Source organism: Tenrec ecaudatus, chromosome 3 (assembly GCF_050624435.1).
Source record: "Tenrec ecaudatus isolate mTenEca1 chromosome 3, mTenEca1.hap1, whole genome shotgun sequence".
Lineage (NCBI taxonomy): Eukaryota > Metazoa > Chordata > Mammalia > Afrosoricida > Tenrecidae > Tenrec > Tenrec ecaudatus.
This window is the reverse complement of record NC_134532.1, coordinates 153,286,175-153,305,994: the sequence shown is the minus strand read 5'-3', so window position 1 is coordinate 153,305,994 and position 19,820 is coordinate 153,286,175. Positions and strand designations below refer to the sequence as shown.

Genomic DNA, 19,820 nt, shown 5'->3' with positions numbered 1-19,820 from the left:
TCCCTGTCTCTCTCTGCGTGTGGGTGGGTGTGCATGCGTGTGTGTGTGTGAGGGTATACGTTTGTCTGCAGTGGGTGTTTAAAGAGCTAAGCACCGAAGCTGGATTTCCACAAACGATCATCACGAACACTCCAGACACACCAAACTTCCTCTCTTGGTATTTTTTGTTTTGTTTTCATCTCTCCTTTTTTTTTTTGTGCAACCCCCAAAGAGGAGCTCCCCCAACATTCAGCCGAAAAGGATTGAGGATATTTTCTGTCACATAGCCCATGTGGGTGCCCTGTCAAGGTTAGAGCTGAAGCGATGTGTGCCCGGCAGATTGTCAAGCACCGGATGAGAGGAGCCGTGTGAAGCAGTGGCAGACCCCAAAGGAAGAGTGACTGTGTCCTGCGACCATGAACAGCAGCCTGCAGGTCAACCTGCCCAGAAGCTGGGCTACGTCCAGTGGCACCCTGCAGGAGAAGTCTGAGCATTCTTTCTTTCTTTTTTATTACTATAGGATGGAGGATGAAGCTGTCCTGGACAGAGGGGCTTCCTTCCTCAAGCATGTGTGTGATGAAGAAGAAGTAGAAGGTGAGCCTATGGGTCCGGGGAAGTGCATGTTCCTATAGCTTCCTAGCTTTCTGTGGAGACTTATTTATGTTCATACATTACATAGCGCTTCTATTTCAGAACTAAAATGCAAAGGCTTTCTGTGGCTGTCTTGTGTATTTCCACATCTGCTTCAACACAGAAAGTAATTTTAAGAACTTTATTGGACCATCTGAATCTGAATCAGTGTGGTCTTGAATGGTTAAGGAAAAGAAAAAGAAAAAAACAACCAGAGGTTTAATTTTGAAGCAGGTGTCTGTTAGCTGTGCCTTTCTGTCAAACATAAATATTTTGCCCAATTGTGGCTTCCAATAACTGCCCCGAGGAAAGCGCTAGCTTTATCTAAATGCATTTGGCGTACCTTCTCGTATTCTTTTTTGCAGCTTCCTGGGTAGAGAGACAGATGAATGGAAGGGGACTGAGGGCTTTGCTTTAGAAGTGGGTCGGTGCGAATATGAAGAGTAGTCATCAGGAAGAGTCTCAGACACAGATGGACAAGCACTTTGACTTCACACTGCTCTAGCACCTCCACTACTAATATTCTCTAGTTTCTAGGAGAAACCAAATATGCGTTAGACTGAAGCTTAGCCGGCGCCGCTATGCCACGAGGTGGGCTTCCTTTCCCTCGTCTGGGCTGTCTCTTTTTTAGTTGTTGAAAAAATATATGCAACACAATTTGTCAATTCAACATGGGTTGTTTTGTTTTTGTTTTTAAATTCAGAGAGACCGAATACATCAATCCTGTTCTGCAACTATCACCAGTATCCATTGCTAAAATTTTCATCACGATAAAAAGAAACTCACTGCTTAACTTATCCTTGTATCGAGATGATGTAGTTGTTTGGTGGTGGCTGAGTAACACTAAAAGTAAAATCATGGGACGGCATCTCAGATGTTCAGTATTTCACAATGAGTTGTTTAAGACAGTTCTCAAGTACAGTGAAATAAAACTTGCAGGTGAGTCAGATGATAAATTCTACCCTTGAGAATCCTCTGAGAAGGCAGTTCACTCATCAGCGGTTCTCAACCTGTGGGTTGGGACCCCTTTGGGGGTCTAACGACCCTTTCACAGGGGTCACCTGATTCATAACAGTAGCAACATTACAGTTAGGAAGCAGCAACGAAAATCATATTCTGGTTGGGGTTCCCACAGCATGAGGAGCTGTATGAAAGGGTCACGGCATTGGGAAGGTTGAGGATCACTGTCATTTGCATTTTGAGGCTCTAGCCTGATGACATTTGTTAAGTGTTTTCTTAATGCTTCTCAAACTTTTACCCGAGAGGTGGGGTTGAGGGAAAAAGGTGGACACTGTGTTTTCTGCAGTGATTCTTCAACTGAACTGAGCAAGTGATGTTCTTGTGTCACTAGAAGGTTCTGAGCAAGGTCTTGTGACACTGGTAGGTCCCCAGCAAGTGGTGTTCTTGTGTCACTAGAAGAGTTGGAATAATCTGTCTGTTAAATTGTCCTTAGCACCCCCGCCATCCCTGCCCAGCTCCCCTCATTTATGGTCTTGAGCCTGACTAATAAGAATTTGATGTCTGGTGCCTGAATTTCATAGGAAAAAGAAAACTACAGTACTTTCTCACAGATTGTTCTGTGGGTTCCTTGTAGTTTTATATAACAACCGTGGGGAAAAGATTGGTGAAAGCAACAGCGATACTTTTGTCCTAAGAGCCTTCTAACCCCTGATGGTAAATCTCTGTTGTGGTGACTGTACTCAGTGTCCACAGGAGTTAAGAGCATTAATGGTTGTAGCACATGGGTGTCAGAAACACCGTGGACTTGCCCCAGTCTTCTATAGTTTTCTTAGCGCAATTAGAGTGGAAGAATCTACAACGCAGCTCTGGAAGCTGTGGGAATGAAGTAAGTGCAGTGTGTGTGTGTGTGTGTGTGTGTGTGTGTATGTGTGTGTGTGTACACGCACTTGCCTTGAGAATAATGTTCTAGCTAAGTTCACAGGAGATGTAAATCACTTTAGAGTTTATAAGGTCTGTTGGAATTCACAGCACCCTACTGCAATAGGATATTGTCTATGAGTTTCTTAAGGCTTTGACTAAAAAGAGTATTTCCTGAAGTATTTCCCTTGATTTTTAAGCAACAACAAAAATGATTAAGACAATATAAGTGAACAGAATACACATCAGGAGCCAGGTCTCTGTAAGGAGAAGCAAACAGCGAACCAAAGGCGGTACAAACGCCTGCAGCTTTTAAGATGCGTGTTGGACTTTGTGGTGGTTAAATGTGCCCCGTGGATTTTGTGTTTTCCCCTTACTTGAATAAGGATTCTAGTATGATTATTTTTCACGTTAATTTGGGCCTGGGCTGACTGCATTTCTTCCCAGGCATGTGGTATTAGTTGTGGGTTGTTAAGTCCTGCAGCCTTGTACGATGGTTGCCTATGAGGTCATCATTTGGTGGAGAACTTCCAACACTGGGGACTCCTCGTCCTTAGAAATCGTAAGGCCACCATTAGGACCCGCTCATAGACCCTCTCAAGACATTCTCCAGTCTTCTCACTTGGCTGTGTTCCGTCAGGGTGGGGAACCTAAGTGTTCTAATGGCTCGAAGGGAAAGTCTGAAGGAGCTTAAATCAACCGGGTTTGACGGACGATCGCCTCCAGTGTTGGAGAAGGGCCAGACGGCTGGCTGGTCAAGACCTTTAAGGATGTTTCACATTTTGATGGGAATATTTTCCTCCAGGATATGAGTTTGTCTCCTACCTTTACTTACACAGACTAGGGTGTATTGGAAGGAAAGCACACTATTACCTTTGTCGTGGAGGATATATGTTTCTGGGACAGCTGTGGCGGAATAAAAGCTTCACTCAAGGAGAGCAATTCATAAGGCACATTGTGGTTGCCCTTGCTTCTAGGATAATCGTGGTTGAAGTAGATTGTAGCACCGAGTCTTAGAAGTAGTCAACTTAGAAGACTCAGTTGGTTTCTTTTTTAAGTGTATCTAAATAAGATGTGCTGACAATAATCTATTAAGGTGGATAAGCTTTAAACGATTTATGCTTTTAACAATATTTCTTAGGTCCCTTAATTTGAAAGGTTGGATTCAGGTCAGCCTGAAGACAAGAAGAGATAGATGCTCTCTCAGAGTTCCTTTTAGTGCTGTAGTTCTGACAAAGACGGAGACGGAGGCTTGAGATCACACCTAGCTCACCTGTTCAACTCAACTGTGGAGGTAGCATGGCTCTTAACCCATGACTTAGAGAGTCGATAGAAAATCACCAGCTTCAACTTGTTAAGGAGAGAGTGAGTGAGTAAGAGGAAGAGTCATCTTCTGATGAAAAACTGGATTTTCCTATGTGGGGTGTATTTAAAGACGGAAGCCTGCTTTCCTAGCATTTCCCTCCCGCACTTGTGTTGATGGCTTAAGGAGATCCTTCATAAAAAGGCACATCAAGTGCCATTTGCAATCATTAAAATAAATAGAAGCTTACCTATATGGCCTCTCCTTGATGACCTTGCACCTGGTGAGGCTTTATAAAACTAGGCTTTGTGGCAGAGTGCTTATTGGGGTTAAGATTATTGAATGATTTTTAGGATAGTCCTATTTGTCTGGGGGTGGGGCCAAAAACCTCCAGCTCATGTGCATCCAAAGACCTAACTGTAGCGAAAATTTGACATTATCTACGTGACCTAGGACATGTGACCACGAAAGGGACATCTGTTTGAGTTTCACTTCAAACACTCTTAGGGGGAAAGGAAATTGTCAGACTTTGTTGGGTGAGTCCAGGTTGAGAGAGAAGTCCAGGGAACTTTTTTAAAACTGAAGGGAATCCTATGGATATTTTAGCCTTAAAAAAAGACCGCCTGCCAGGAATTTGGTTTGTATGTTATAAACAGATTACTTAATAGTCTCATATTTTGCAATAGGGGAAAAGAGCAAACTCCACCTTATCCTTTGAGATAAGGCCTTGGCTCTGCGAACGTCAGTAACTCCCCAGCAGGCTTTGGCAACTCTGACCTTACGAGGAGCGGTGCTTTCACTTACCGTCAACTCCAACTGACGACTCAGGAAACATACAATACAGCTAGACAATGCTGGCTGAAACATGCCTCCGTTTGGAAGCTCTCGAAAAGCTGTTATGATATATTGTGGTGGTTTTCCTCTCCATTGAAGACGGGATCCAATAGGGAGCATGCTCCCAGCAGTCAGTTGCAAGAATGATTGTACAAGTGGACACTGAGCGCGGGAGGAAGGGGAGAGAGAGAGAGGGAGAGAGAGAGAGAGAGAGAGAGAGAGAGAGAGAGAGAGAGAGAGAGAGAGAGAGAGAGAGATACATGGAATTTACAGGCTAATTGTCCTTAGGAAAATAAAAGTGCTGATGTAGCACAGTATTTGGGACCGAGAAGATAGCCACTGACTAGCTGTTAACAGAAAGAACCAGTCAATGAATATATAACATAAACCAAAAATGAACCATATGGCATGTAGAATTACTTTATGCAATCCTCTTACATCTGTACTTGAATTTCAGTTAGAAATTGCTTTCCTGGGAACTCTTAGTTGAATAAGATGATGCAGTATCTGTCTTATCCTTGGCATTGTTACTATTTGATTTTGCAAAGATTATTGACATATTTTTAACCACTCATTCATATTTGTAGGGAAAAAAACAAATCTTAAGACACGTCTTCCTGTCCTCATTTCTTCTCCTCCTCTGTCTTGTGAAGAGAGACTAAAATAATGAAATGACGACTTTTGTCCTTTGGATGTCAAGATCTCAACCTTTTACACATACATGCAATCATAGTGACTTTATTATTTTTTCATAATGGCTTTATTATTTTTTCATAATGCCTTTAAAACTATTTTTTTACAAAAGGTATTGGGATCTCCAGTTATGTGTATTGGAGGTAGTATCCCTGGGGGGAAAACAAGTGAGGCCTGGTAGACATTAAAAAAAAAATCCAAATTCACTGCCATTGAATCAAGTCAGTGGTGTCGTGGTTACATGTTGGGCTCTATCCATGTGGTCAGCAGTTCAAAACCACCAGCCGCTCCCCGGGAGAAAGATGCAGATTTCTATTCCTGTAAAAAGTCACAGCCTCAGAACCCCACAGGGGTAGCTGCGCCCCACTCCACGGGGTCACCGGAGTCAGACTTGAGTCGGGGGCAGTGAGGTGGGCTTCAGTTCGAGTAGACATTTGTTGATAAGCACAGTGGGGAGAATCGTCCATGCTGAGGAGTGAATGAAAACTTAGCGGCTGGGAAGGGAGGGGCTGCGTTGGGGCTGGGGCTATTCTGAGCCCTGGATAGAGTGTCTGCTTGCACTGTGCTGACCTCTTCCTCGCTGGTCAGTTGGAGTACTCAGAAACAGCACAGAGGAAACACTTTGGCAAATACTGCTGAAGGGAAAAAATGGAAACAGAAAGATGGCCACACACTGGAAAGCTTTAAAGAAATGGTACGCACCGTTCAAGGCGTACCTCGTCTCTGACTGCGCCAGGGAGATGAGGCATTGCTTAGATGCAGACTTCTTTAGCTCCAAGGAAACCGCACGGTAATTTGATGGATGTTTGAAGCTGCAGTCTCACATCCCTTCTCAAAGTTTTCTCATCGTAGAGAATTCATTGGCAGCAGAAAGTGCGTATGAGGGTCACTCGAAGCCCCCTCTTGTCCTAGGTATCTATGTTCTTTAAAAAAACAAAATGAATCAGGTACCGGACTTGTGTTTTGCAGAGATCCAGAAATTCTCCAATAGGACATTTGCAGTGATTTTCGCTGGGGGGTGAGTTTCTCTTCAGAAGCTTTATGTCTGGTCACATTCGCGGACGTACTGTTTGATATTTGGGGGTAGCTATCACATGTTTTAATCATGTGTTGGTAGGGCAGAGTGGCTCAGCTTCAGTTTGAGACTAAAAGTTCAAATCTCCTCTATCACAGAATCATTTTTAATCCCCTCATTCCTATTGACCTAAATGTTTTTGTTTTTTATTTGCTCGATTTTCTATCAACTTGTATCTTTTCCCTACCTCACTGTCAAGCTGGAATGCGCAGGTGGAACTTGCCCTAAGGCCTCTGCTCTACCTCCCCTTGGGCTCCTCTGCCGCCTGCTTCTCTTTGGACTTCCCTGCAGGTGTTCCGTGTGAAGCTTGCCTCGCACAGTCACACTGCTCTGATACAAGTGGCACCTCATTTGTTGAATTGTCTCATTTTCAAGGAAGAGGGATATTAATTATACTTAGGGACACATACAACTCTGGTCTGTTGTCTAATAAAAGCTGTAACATTACTTCTTAGGGAAAGCAAATTCCACCCCCCCACCCCCACCCCCCCAGTGAGGATACAAAGTGTAGCCAGTGTACATAACCACAGACATTTTTCGTCTCTGGGAATCATGACTTGAGTAGTTCTGCTGCCCTTTAAAAAGTGGCTCTTGGCTGTGGCTCAGCAGTTAAGCCTCGGGCTGCTAACCCGACTACTCAAATGTAAGCAGTTTGAAACCACCAGCTGCCCTGAGGGACTAAAAATAAGGCTTTCTACTCCTGTGCAGAGTTACAGTCTTGGACATCCACAGGGGCCGGCCGTGCGATTCTACTCTGCCCTATAGGGTCGCCATGAGTCAGAAACAACTTGGTGGCAGTGAGTTACTGGCTGTTAAATTATATCCCTGGTTGTATAGTGGCAAAGACATTCGGTTGCTAACTGAAAGGTCAGGGATTTGAACTGACCACCTCTCTGCAGAGGAAAGATGTGGCAGCCTGCCTCGGGTACAATTTGTGGCCTAGGAAACCTAATGGGGCCAGCCGTGCTCTGAGCTTCAGGGCAGCCACGACTCAGAATAGACGTGACCATAGTGGATTGGTTTTGGGTACTGGGTCGGCTGTTAGAGGGTTGACTGGGTGGCGCAGGGGGTGGACTTCCTCAGTCGTTCCTTCCAAAGTTCCAGCCCACCCAGAAGAGCGCCTGCTGAGAAGAAGAAGAAAGGCCTGGTGATCTACGTCTGAAAAAAACCCCCAAAACCAGCCCCGAAAAGCAAACCCTTTGAGGCATGGTTCTGTGGCACATACCTGTGACTGCTCCAGATTGGAGTTGATTTAATGGCAATTAAAAAAAAGGCTATTATGCAATTTGGGTAGGCATTAAATACAATTATGTAATAGTATAGGGAAAAAAATACTCCATGCTCTGCCCTGAGCTAAATACTTTCTCCTTCTTGCCCCATATTGCTAGGTGGGCCTGATGAGGGGAGCGGCACCAGAGCGGGCAAAAGATGAGTTGAAGCCCCTCTTCCGGCTCTGACGAGCTTGCTGGCGAAATGTTACTGTATTTTATCCAACTTCTTCAGCTGATAGCATGTAGGGGCTGCGCTGAGGGCCTATCCAGACAGGGGTCATGGGGAGTTCCGAACAGTGTACCCTCCATCTGTTGATTGCCAGGCGAGATGCGAGGAGAGGGCAGAGGAGGCGGTGAGTGACAGCCTTTGAGTCAGCAGCATCGGTGACTCAGATCTCTCCCATCTCTGAAGAGCTGACACGTTCTCAAATCTGATGAATTGTTTTTACCTCTCTGAGGAGTTGCAATTAAAAGTCAGCAATCCTGAGTGCTGTGTCCGATGCATTCACCTTCCTTTACACTCTGGGGACTTTCAAAGGGGAACCAAGGCGACTTCAGCCTCAGGACAGTCTGCCACTGCTGCCAAGGTGGAAGGCTCAGTCATTTTGACCAAGCCCAAAGTGCTGGAAATAAAGATAGGTTTTACATTTTAGTTCGGATCGAATATGTATAGATTGGTTACATTGATTATGACATTTTCATTGAGTAATTATATCTTTACTGAAAAATAAAGGAATCATCTTGAGTGTAGAAGGAAGGCTCTTAATGGACTGGACACATGCATTTGGCAGATTAACCCAGATCTGATGGCTTCAGGCTGCTGCTGCTCATGTTGATTCAGTCGGTTGTGGTTTAGGGAGCGTCGTGGTGAAGCGGGAGTCTCCAGACCTAGTTCTATTTCTGGCTCTGTCACCGCCTTTCTGGATGACCCAAGGCAGCTCATGATTCCCTGCTGGGTACGCTTCTTTCACACGGAGCGCAGTTCCTGACACCTGTCTCCTCCTCCACCGACTAACGAGGCTCTGCAGAGTCTAGGGTGCTTGCTGTAGCCTGTGAGCTTATCTTGAGATTTGTACATCTTTGACACACTACTTAATTTCAAAATCTTTGCTTTTTATATAAAGAAACAGAGCCCCTTTCTTCTGGCTTTCCTAGGAGTCTAAGTGAAGAACCTTGAAATTCCCAGGATTAACGGTATAAATTTGACATATCGATGCCTGCATGTGATTTGCCTTTCTAGCCAGTGATTACTGTGCCTGCAGGCTACTTTCAGATTAAAGCTAATACTGACTTCTGATAATCAGCAAATTAGTCGATTAGTACCTAGAAACCAAACCAAGCCTTTTGTTTTCAAATTGATCCCGACTCCCGGTGACCTCACCCGTTCCTATTAGAACTGCGCTCCCTAGATTTTCAATGACCATAACAACTAAGCAGATGGCCAGGGCTTTATATCAGTGCGCCTCTGGGTGGGTTCAAAGCGCCGACTTTCCGATCAGTATCAAGTGCTCAGCCTTTTGCACAATCGCGGGGCCAAATATCTATGTTAACTCCTATACTTTCATGTGATTGATGAAGTGATGGGTCACGGCTTTGCTTTTCTTTAAACTTACCACCTGGTCAGAAAAATGGCAGATGTAGGCTTTTGAAAGTACGCTACATTTCCAAGATCACAGGTATCTTTGAATTTGCTAACATTTTGCAATTAGGGATACAATTAACGCGACTGTTGTCCACGATGCAAGATTAGTTATAGAGGACCAGTGCGAGAGAGTCTCACGGCTCCGGGAGTGTTTGCGTGGGGGAACACGGACTATAGCTCTCAGGAGAGAGCACTGAGATGAAAAGTGAAGGAGGAGCACAGGTCAGTGAAATGAAGAAGGGACGGAAGCAGCCCAGGCAGAGTTCCCGCAGGTCTGCAGGTGAGACAGAGGCGAGCCCGGCTGAGAACGGAGGAGCCATGTGATTTGCTTATGCGGACTGGCAGAGACGAGTCTGAGATAGAGAGGGCCCGGACAGTTGATGATCTTGTATATTGAGATGCTGAAAATTGAGAGGAGGTGTTGGTGGCTCAGTGGTCGAATTCTTGCCTTTCGTGTGGAAGCCCAGGTTTGGTTTCTGGCCAGGGTACAGCAGACGTTGCTAACACGTCTCTATCACGGTGGCACATGTGTTGCTAAGATGTGGAGCAGGCTTTATCAGGGCTTCTAGACTAAGGCAGGTCAGGAAGCACATGAGCTAGGGAAACCCCTGCGGATCACAGCAGTTGGATCCACAGCCAATCTTGGGGATGCTGTGGAGCCAGGCAGGGTTTCATTTCATTGTGTGTGGATTGTCGGCATGACTCGGTGCCTTACAAGATGGCAGCTAGTAACGAGTTTGAGGTCTTCATCACGTGTGCACCGGGGAGCTATTGAAGGAGGATTTAAAATGGGAAGTGACAAGCCAAGATTTTTATTTTAAAAAAAGACACTTTGGCTGCTGGGTGGAGAGAGCTTTGCAGGAGGGCAGAGATAAGAGCAAAGTCTGTTACTGAGGTTCAGCTGAGTGACAGTGTTGGGGCGGGGTTAGACTGAGGACAAAGGAGATGGAGACAAATAGGTTGAATGTGACTTGCTCACGGACAGATAGATGCTTGGAGGCAAATGCTTCTGGATTTCTTCCGGGAGTCGTTGGGGAAGGCCATGTGGCATTTTTAAGACAGTAAGCGCTGGGGGAAGCGTGGTGCAGGATGACAGCGAGGCAGTGCTTTGCAAATACTGTTTTTCTGAGTCAGTGGTGCTTTCTTGCGGGAGCTCCGGTTGAGCAGTGGTTAAAACACTCAGCTATTAACCGAGTGGCCTGTGCCTGCCACTCCGCAGTAACTTCATGACAAATGTGTGGCTGTCAGTTTCCAGCAAGAGTACAACCTTGGTCACCCTTTAGGGAAGTCATAGTCTGTACTCCAGGATCACTGTGTGTTGGGATCAATGCAGTGACAACAGGTTTAGGTGCCTAATTGCACGTGTCTGGAGCTTTGAAGAAAATAACAGGGACAGGGATAGCAATTCAGTGTCGGAGGTAAAGCAGTTCTACTCAGTCCTATAGGGTTGCTATGAATCAGAACTGCCTCGATGACACTGAGTCTTTTTTGAGTGCGGTATGTGGCACGAGGTCCCTGAGTGATACAAATGGTTTGCGCTTGACCACTAAGCCCATAGTTGGCAACCTGAGCCCAACCAACTGCATCGCAGAAAAAAAGTCTTAGGGATCTACTTGTATAAGGGTCATACCCAAGAAAACCATATCATGCAGGCCTGTAAGTGCACAGGGTTTCCATGAGTGGGAATTGCCAGGATGGCGACAGTTTTGTTTTAGTTTGGGTTTGGCATGTGGTTGACACTTCAAGCTATAGGGGTGAGTGGCATTGCCCAAGGCAAGAACATGCACTCAGAAGAATACATATAGGGGTCTCTGAGACTGATAGGGAGAAATGAAAAAAAAGTAAGAGGAAAACCAGGAAGAGAAGAGAGAGCATTTTCAGAGGAGTGAGTGACCAACAGCTTCAAAGCTGCCTGGAAGTCCATATGAAATGTGGATCGAAAGCAGCTGCTGGATTTGGCTGAAAGCAAGTGCGCGCTGCCTTGTGTTGGCAGCTCAGGAGTCCGGGTTGGGATGCAGTAGGCTGAAGCATGCCCAGGAAAATGACCAACGCGAGACGTTGGGATAATAATGGCAGCGCCTTCTTGCCTTCCTTATTATGTGCTCCATTACACGCGGCCGATTAAAATATTTAGGATCGTTTCAGAATTTTTAGAGCTGGAAAGAATCTTCGAGAAAGCTCTGTGTTCTGACCTTACAGTTGGATGGAGGGGTCAGGGAAAGGTTAAAGTAATTTTCTCAAGGTAAGCCTGGAAGAAGTAGAAGGAGCAGGCTTTCTGAATTTCCAAGGGCAGTGCTTGAGTTTTTACTTCAATAAAGTGTGCGTGAGTATCTTCCTCTGGAAATGAAAAGAGAGGTGGATAAGAACTAGAAAAAGAACCCGAAAGGAGAACAATAAAGGGATTGTGAGATGTTATGGAAAAGAGAGAGAGAGAGTGAGAGAGAGAGAGAGAGAGAGAGAGAGAGAGAGAGAGAGAGAGAGAGAGAGAGAGAGAGAGAGAGAGAGAGAGAACGAGAACAAGAGCCAGCCTAGTGTCTTTTTTTGGTGATGTGTGGGAGAACAGATATCATAGCCTTTTCCTCCAGGGCAGGTTATGGAGTGAAGGATTGTGAATTTAAAGTTATTCTCTGATTCTAAGAGACAAAAGTTTCAGAGAATTCCTGAGCTATCTTACCTCCCACTCCCCCTGGATAATTAGTAATTTGAAAATGTAATTCTGCCTTCCTCTCCTCTTCCCTTGTCTGTCCTTTACAGGCAATGCAAAGTGAGAGTGATGGTAGGGGCTGGTACCATGGTCACGCAGGGAACCCAACGTATCTGGAAACATCAGCATCCTTAGTCTCTGTGTATCAGTAGCTGATTCATTGGCTTTTGTTTGCTAGCAAATGCACAGGTGGGGCCCGATACCTGTGTCAGGAACACAGTTCTCCTCTGGGGGTGAATATGGAGGACCATCAAGCAAAACTAGTTGCCATCAAATTGATTTCTGCCCATAGCAACCATGCAGGACAGAGTAGAACTATTCCCTAGTGGGTCTGAGGCTGTCATCTTTATGGAAGCTGACTGTCACATTGTTCTCTTGTGGAGTGGCTGGTGGATTTGAACCATACACTTTCGGACTAGCCGAGCCTCTGTGCTACAAGGGCTCTTTTGGAGAACCAGAGCCACGAAAACTCTGAGATTGGCTTAAGCAAGTTAAATTAAGCCTCTTGGGGCACGTTACTTAGTTCTGGGTCATTGCTCTAACCCTACAGAATTATCCACGTTTCATTTACTTGCATGCAGGTATGCGAGGGAAGGGAATGATGCGCACTAATATTAAACATTTGGTACCCAATTAGCCATGAGTGCATTACTATATTGCGGGCTATCTTTGGATAACCACCAAGACCATTCTTCCTTCTTGCTCAGCCAGGGCTCAGGCCACTGCAAAAGGAGAAGCCATCAAGTTAGAGCTGCATAATGCAGTTGGAATGAGAGTGTGAATGTGCATATCTAGATGCCTCTAAGCTGTTTCTCTGGCTGCTTTGCAAATCCACTTATCAATGCCTATTGGGCTAGCCATTGTTTTCTGTCTTTCAACCCACTGCCCACTCATTTACACCAATGGTGACCACAGGGAAATAATGGAAACCGCCAGCCCTCTGTGCGTGGCCCACAGGTGCGTTTAGTCTGAGTGCCTGTGTGCGCTGCACATTAACATTCTCTAGCTCTTCTGGGGGTCCTGGGTGTCAGGATGAGTGGAGAGCTCATCTCTTTTTGTAAGGTGGTTTCTCTTCTTTCACAACCCTGCGCTGCCAGACACTGTGCTGGCTCCACTCTGCTCTGTTCCGTCAAGTAAAAAACCCGACAGACCTCAGTCCTCCAGGCTTGGCACCAACTGCCTGAAAACTCTGGCGGGGGGACTCTTCCCAGAGCAGGCGGAGACTTCCTGGCACTTACTTTTGGGCAGGGCGAGGGACGTGGAGGATGTGGATGGCGTTGACCGTGCTGAGCAGTAAAACTCTATAATAACGAAATAGCTGGCCAAGGGATGAGTTTTAAGGAGTTTCATGATGGTTATCTTGCTCTGCTCAGGTTGAATGCGCTGTAGTGCCTTTGCTTCAGAGCAGAGGGGTGTCATGAGCTCCTATCCGGGTATGAGGTGGGTGAGAATGAGAAGAAATAGCCCTCTGTTTTTCCCTCTTGAAAACAAAGAAAAAAGACTAATGTGAGTGGTGCATCTGTGTGTACCAGATACAGTGGGAGACACTTTATCATTGCCCATAAGTAGGATAACTGTATTTCCATATCTTTGTAGATATATAGATATAATATTAGAACCCTGGGTATATTAATGAACTATAGCCAGAGACCTCCATTTGTCTGTCAGTTTGTCGTGCTGTGGTGATGCTGAGCCATGTCACTGGCGTTTCATATGTCAGCAGGGTCACCCAAAGGGATCAGGTTGCAACAGAGCTTCCAGGCTAAGGACAGACCATGGCGAAAGAAGGCTGTTCAATTCTAAGGATGTAGCCGCTTATGGACGGAATCACACCATTGCCAGAGGCTGATCTTCATGAAAAGAAGCAGCACATGGTCAGAAATGGTGCCAGAAGATGGGTTCCTCAGGTTGGAAGGCTCTCAACAAGTGACTGAGGAAGAGCTGCCTTCTAAGTAGAGTTGACTGGAATTAAGTGGTTGGAATAACACCTATGGAGTAAAGCCTTTACGAGCTCATTTGCTGACGGGGCACCATTGCAAAATGAGAATAGGCAGCCACGAATGTTAATTTAATAATTGGAACCTGCAATGCACAAAGTCTGAATCTAGGGAAATTGGAAGTTGTAAAAAAACTCCATGTTGAGTTTAAAAACTATTTATTTGTGCAGTTATATTGTGTTTTGAGATTCCATGTTCAAGAGAAAGTTGATCTGTAAAAATCTCTTTTTATATGCTCTGCATATCTTTGAGAAATATTGCCATTGTTGAATATTCATATCCAGTGGTGGAAATAAAAAGTAACTATTTATAGGAAAAAAAATGAAATGGAATGTACAAAACAACATTGTAGCCATCAGTGTGCTGAAATGGATTGCATTGGCCATTGTGAATGAGAAGGTCGGGTGGCTTGCTCGGCTGGGAAGGAGGGAATCAAGAGGGATGGCACTGCATTCATCGTCTGCAGGTTCGTCCGAGATCCCCCCGAGCAGCACCACACTGTGTGTGATAGGGTTAGATCTATTTGACCAGTGTCTTAAGTCTGACATTGATCAACATTGAGTCCAGATATATTGAAAATTATTGGCAACTGAACTGCGAAAGTTGGAAACAAAAGAGAGAGGGATAGTAGTTGGAAAATATGACCTTGGTGATAGAAACGAAGCTAGGGATCACATGATAGAATTTTTAAAGAGCAAGCGACTTCTTCACAAATACCCCTTGTGAGCAAGAAAGACATGGCTATATATGTGGAATTCTACAGATGGAATACACAGAAATCAAACTGACTACATAAGTGGGAAGAGATGCTAGAGATAGAAGCTCAATATTGGCAGCTAAAACCAGGCCAGGCCCTGATTGTGGAACAGACCCTTCAGTTGCTCATATGTAAGTTCAGATTGAAGATCGAAATTTAAAGCAAGTCCAACAGAGCCAAAATAGAACCTTGAGTCTCTCCCAACTGAATTTTTTTTCTTTTCTTTTAAAAAATTTTTTTTTAATTTTAACAATTTATTGGGGCTGATACAATTCTTTTCACAGTTCATACATATACATACATCAATTGTATAAAGCACATCTGTACAGTCTTTGCCCTAATCATTTTTTTCTCTTTTCTTCTTTTACATTTTATTAGGGACTCCAACAACTCTTACCACAATCCATACATATACATACATCAATTGTATAAAGCACATCCATACATTCCCTACCCCAATCACTCTCAAGGCATTTGCTCTTCACTTAAGCCCCTTGCATCAGGTCCTCTTCCCCCCCCCCCCTCCCTCCCCATTCCCCCCTCCCTCATATGCCCTTGGTAATTTATACCTCGTTATTTTGTCATATCTTGCCCTATCCGGAGTTTGCCCAACTGAATTTTGAGAACATCCCCAGAACCGATTTGACGTATTGAACACTACAGAAGTCCTGATGAGATATGGGATGACATCAAGAACACCATACATGACAAAGGTCAAAGGTGATTAAAAAGACAGGAAAGGAAGAAAGAGGAGGACAGTCTGACTGAGAGCAGAGTCTCTGGAACGTGCTCTTAATGGTAAAGTAGCCAAGACAAGTGGAAGGAATGACCAAGTCAAAGAAAGGGCAGCTGGCAAAGATCAAGTGCAAATGAAATGTGCAAAGACCTAGAAATGGGAAATCAAAAAGGAAGAACACACTGAGCATATTTTAAACTGAAAGAACTCAAGAAAAAAAATCCAAGCTTTGAGTTGCTGTCTTGGAAGATTCAGTGGGAAATATTGAACAATACAAGAAGATGGAAGGAATATACAGTCACAGTCCCAAAATGACTAGTTGATGTTCAGTCATCCCAAGAGGTAGCTCATGAGCATGAGCCAATGGTGCTGAAGGAAGTCCAGGCTGCAGTGAAGGCATTACTCAAAACCAAGGTTCCGGGAATGGAAGAATGCCAATTGACCTGTTTCAGCAAGCTGACGAGGCACTGGAAGCACTTGTCTATGCCCGGAAATGTGGAAGATGTTACTTGGCAAGAGATTCATATTTGTACCATTCTAAAGAAAGGTAGCCCAACAGAATGCTCAAAATGTCGAATGTTATCATTAATATCACATGCAAGTAAACTTTCATTGAAGATCATCCAACAATGGTTGCAGCAGTGCGTTGCTAGAGGTTCAGGCTGGGTTCAGAAGAGGATATGGAACAAGGCGTATCATCGCTGATGTCAGAGGGATCTTGGCTTAAAGCAGAAAGATTTGTGTTTGCTTGACTTTGTGAAGGCATGTGACTCTGTGGCCCATAACAAACTGTGGATATCCTTGAGAAGAATGGGAATCCCAGAACACTACATTGTGCTCCTGGGGAGCCTGTACATGGCTCAAGAGGCAGTTGTGTGAACAGAACAAGGACATGCTTCAAGGTTTAAAATCAAGATGTGTGCACCAGGATCGCATCCTCTAACTGTACTTACCCAGTCTGTATGCTGACCGGCTTATCAGAGAAGCTGGATTACATGAAGAAGAATGTGGCATTGGGATTGGAGGGAGGCTTAACAACTTGAGGTATGCAGATGGCACAACCTTGCTTGCTACAAGTGAGGAGAACTTGAGGCACTTACTAATGAAAATCAAGCACTGAGACCTTCAGGGTGGATTACAACTCAATGGAAAGACAACAAATTTCTCACAACAGGACCAGGTGGCAAATGGAGGAAAGGTTGAAGTTGTCAAGGATTTTGTCTTGCTTAGAGGCTCAGTGCTCTTGGCGGGAACAGTCAAAGGTTCAAAAGATGCATGACATTAAGTATAGCTGCTGTAAAAGACTTCTGTAAAGTCTTGGAAACCACGGTACTTTCAGTAGCTTTATATGCATGTGAAAGGTGGACATTGAAAAAGGAAGGCCAAGGGCATACGTCAATCAAGAAGAATGGATGCACTTGAATTAGGGTGCTGGTGAAGAATATTGACAGTATCATGGACTGCCGGTGGACACACATCTGTCATGGAAGAAGTATGATGGCAGGAAGGCTCCTGAGAGGCAAGGATGGTGAGACTCTGTCTCACCAGGTTTGGGAATGTTGTGAGGAGAGACCAACTCTTGGAGAGGGGCATCAAGTCTGGCAAAGTAGAAGGGCAGCGAAAAAGAGGAAAAGCCTGGGAAGGATAGAAAGGCAGTGGCTGCAGTGATGAGGTCAAAGAACAACTGTGAGGGTGCCCAGAGGCGGGCGGTGTGTAGTTCGTCTGTGCGTACGCTTGCTGTGAGCTGGAACGGATGTAATGGCGCCTACCAAGAAAAACAGAACTAGAAGCTGGTGGCCCCCTGAAGAGGACAGGATGTTTTGTAAAGTAGTGAGCCAGGAGGCACAGCCCACAGTGAGACGGCTTGACTAAATATACGAACCCGCATGAAGAAGGAGCAGGATCAGGCACTGTGGTATTGTGTTGTCCCTAGGTCACCAGGGGTGGAGCCAACTTGATGGCAGCTGGCAGCAGCATAATTGGCAGAGGAGCGTGGAGAAGGCAGATGCGGGGTTTTACTGAGCTGAAGGACAGGAGACTGTCTAACTAGCAATCATAAGCTTTCTGCATGTTGGAGACTGTTACTCAGAGCTGTTTGTTTTTGCCTAGAGATTGATATCAGCATCAGCATCATCCAATATTAAAAGCACTGTACTAATTAGTGGCTTAGACGTTGGACCAGTAACCACAAGAGCACCTTGAATCCAGCCGTCTCTCCCTGTGAGAAAGAGAGGCTCTCCAGCCCCTTAAAGAGTCAGTCTCGGAAGCCCACAGGGACAGTTCTACCCTGTCTCACAAGTTGGCTAAGAGTTGGAGTTGACACGATGGAGGGTATTCATGAAACACTGATCATTCTTGATTGGTGAACCTCAGGTTGCTTTAAGAATTTTGGGCAGGCGTTCGCTACACAAATTCTCATGAAATACAGTGTTACGAAAAGTATTTCCCTGTGCTTCATTTTATTTATTCATTTACTTTCATGCCTGATCCAAAGTGTAAACGCCTGGTAGCGTTATGTTAAAATAGATTACTCATCAGCATTTACAATGATCTATAAATACTTATGTATGTAATATATAATTTTCTAGAAATAAACATATTTTTCCTATATTAAAAATTGCCCCTATCCAAAATATAAAGTAGAAATTATCCCTGAGCTTATGCACTAGTATGTAGTTAAACTCTGGATACCCTGTTAACTGCACAGTTATACCTTGGCTTATGAAGAGAGTTTCTTTTCATGAGTTGGTATTTATGCTCAACTAATCAGCAATGTTATTTTGATGATGTTTTCAATAGAGTTGATTGGAGAACTCCTTATGCTATTGCAAGTTGCATGACTTAATGTATTCAAGTCTTTAGGACTGTACATATCGATCCATATCGTATGATATGAAGTGTCAAATATATAAGGATAAGTAGAAAAGTTTTGCTACTAGGGCTCCAGGTCCTACCTGCACAGATTATTCTAAACCACATCTCTTTGAACAGGTGTGGCTAAGGGTGGCGACAGGTAAGTTCACAGTCACAAATTTGTCTATCATTGGGGTGTTTTTTAAAAAAAGGCCCACTGCACACAGTGGGTTCTGAGAGGATCTGAACCAGCTAAGGTCAAAGCAGAGAGGACTTTTTTACCTCCTCAAAGGACAGGACAATCATTGGGTCCTATGAGGAAGAAGTTTTTAGAAAATGGAAAACTTCATGGCTGAGAAAAAAAAGCCAGGAAAGTTGTACTACGGACCCCCCTCCCACAATGCACCTGCTCCTTCTGTGGGTGTGGCAAGGGCTTCCTATGAGAATTTTGTTGGGAAATTTTAATCCCACCTACTCTATGCCGCTATTTTACCCCCTTTACACTTATTTTTGTTTCTCTGACTCAAAGAACACTGAACGGAGGCATGACTTGAGACTCGCAAGGATGCCCCCCAACTGCCATGTGACATGGGGTGAATCAGAGTGGTTACACTCCTCACAATTATAACCTCACTTCTCCCACCTCTTCCCTGTGTTTCCTCCTTCGATTCCTCCTAAGTTTCCTCCTTCTATGCGAACCTTTCTGAACTTTACCCTTGGCTAACTGCCGCCCTTTTGATCTTGGGTGGTTGATTGTTCCACGGCGTGTACACCTGTCAGTTCACCTTGTAGGGCAGTCTTGTTTGGCTGAAAGTTGAGCCACGGGGATGAGTTCAATTGCAGTCTTCAAGGGTGACTAAAAGCCGCGGTCTTGGGAGTTCCAGTTGCTAGTGTCATTGTTAGGTACCATCCGGTTGGTTCCAAAGCATAGCGACTCTGTGTACAACAGAACGAAATACTGCTTGGCACTGAGCCCTCATCACAGTCAATGTCATGTTTGAGCCTGTTGTTGCAGCCACTGTTCGACCAGTCTGTCTGGCCAGTAATCCTTGCCCTTTTATGATTTTGAGTTTGGTGTAACAATTTTGTTCCCACTCTACCCACCTTCTACTGGGATCCCTTTCGGTAGTGGTGGCTGGGCATCATGTAGTTCTTCTGGTCTCAGAGTTGTGGATCCTGATGCTCGTGGTGTCTGTTAACCTATGTACTATACTAATTAATTGTTTCTTTGATTTTCTTGACTAATTTTTCCTCTGGGCAGGGGAGATCAATAGTTCCATCTTATTTGGCCATTCTCAAGCTTCTAAACCTCAGTCATTACTCACCAAAGTACTCTAAATTATGCCAGTTGATCTTGGCACTTCCCATTCCCAGGCTCTGGTCAGGAGCCCCCGGCCCTGTGACTCATTCCCACACTGTATTTCATCACGTCTGAGAAGTTTTCATTTGGTTTGACTGCTGTAAAACT

General features: G+C 44.7%; 1 protein-coding gene across 2 annotated transcripts in view; it reads left to right on the top strand.

The window, feature by feature from the left end:
- The first annotated feature begins 478 nt into the window (after nucleotides 1–478).
- SLC4A4 (solute carrier family 4 member 4) overlaps nucleotides 479–19,820 on the top strand; it is a 343,893-nt gene continuing 324,551 nt past the window's right edge. The window contains exon 1 of one of the 2 annotated variants that reach the window (XM_075544221.1): nucleotides 479–573. In XM_075544221.1, coding sequence (XP_075400336.1) covers nucleotides 501–573 — 73 coding nt within the window. In that variant the 5' untranslated portion in view covers nucleotides 479–500. The remainder of the gene's footprint in view (nucleotides 574–19,820) is intronic. The other variant, XM_075544222.1, reaches the window with a different exon arrangement.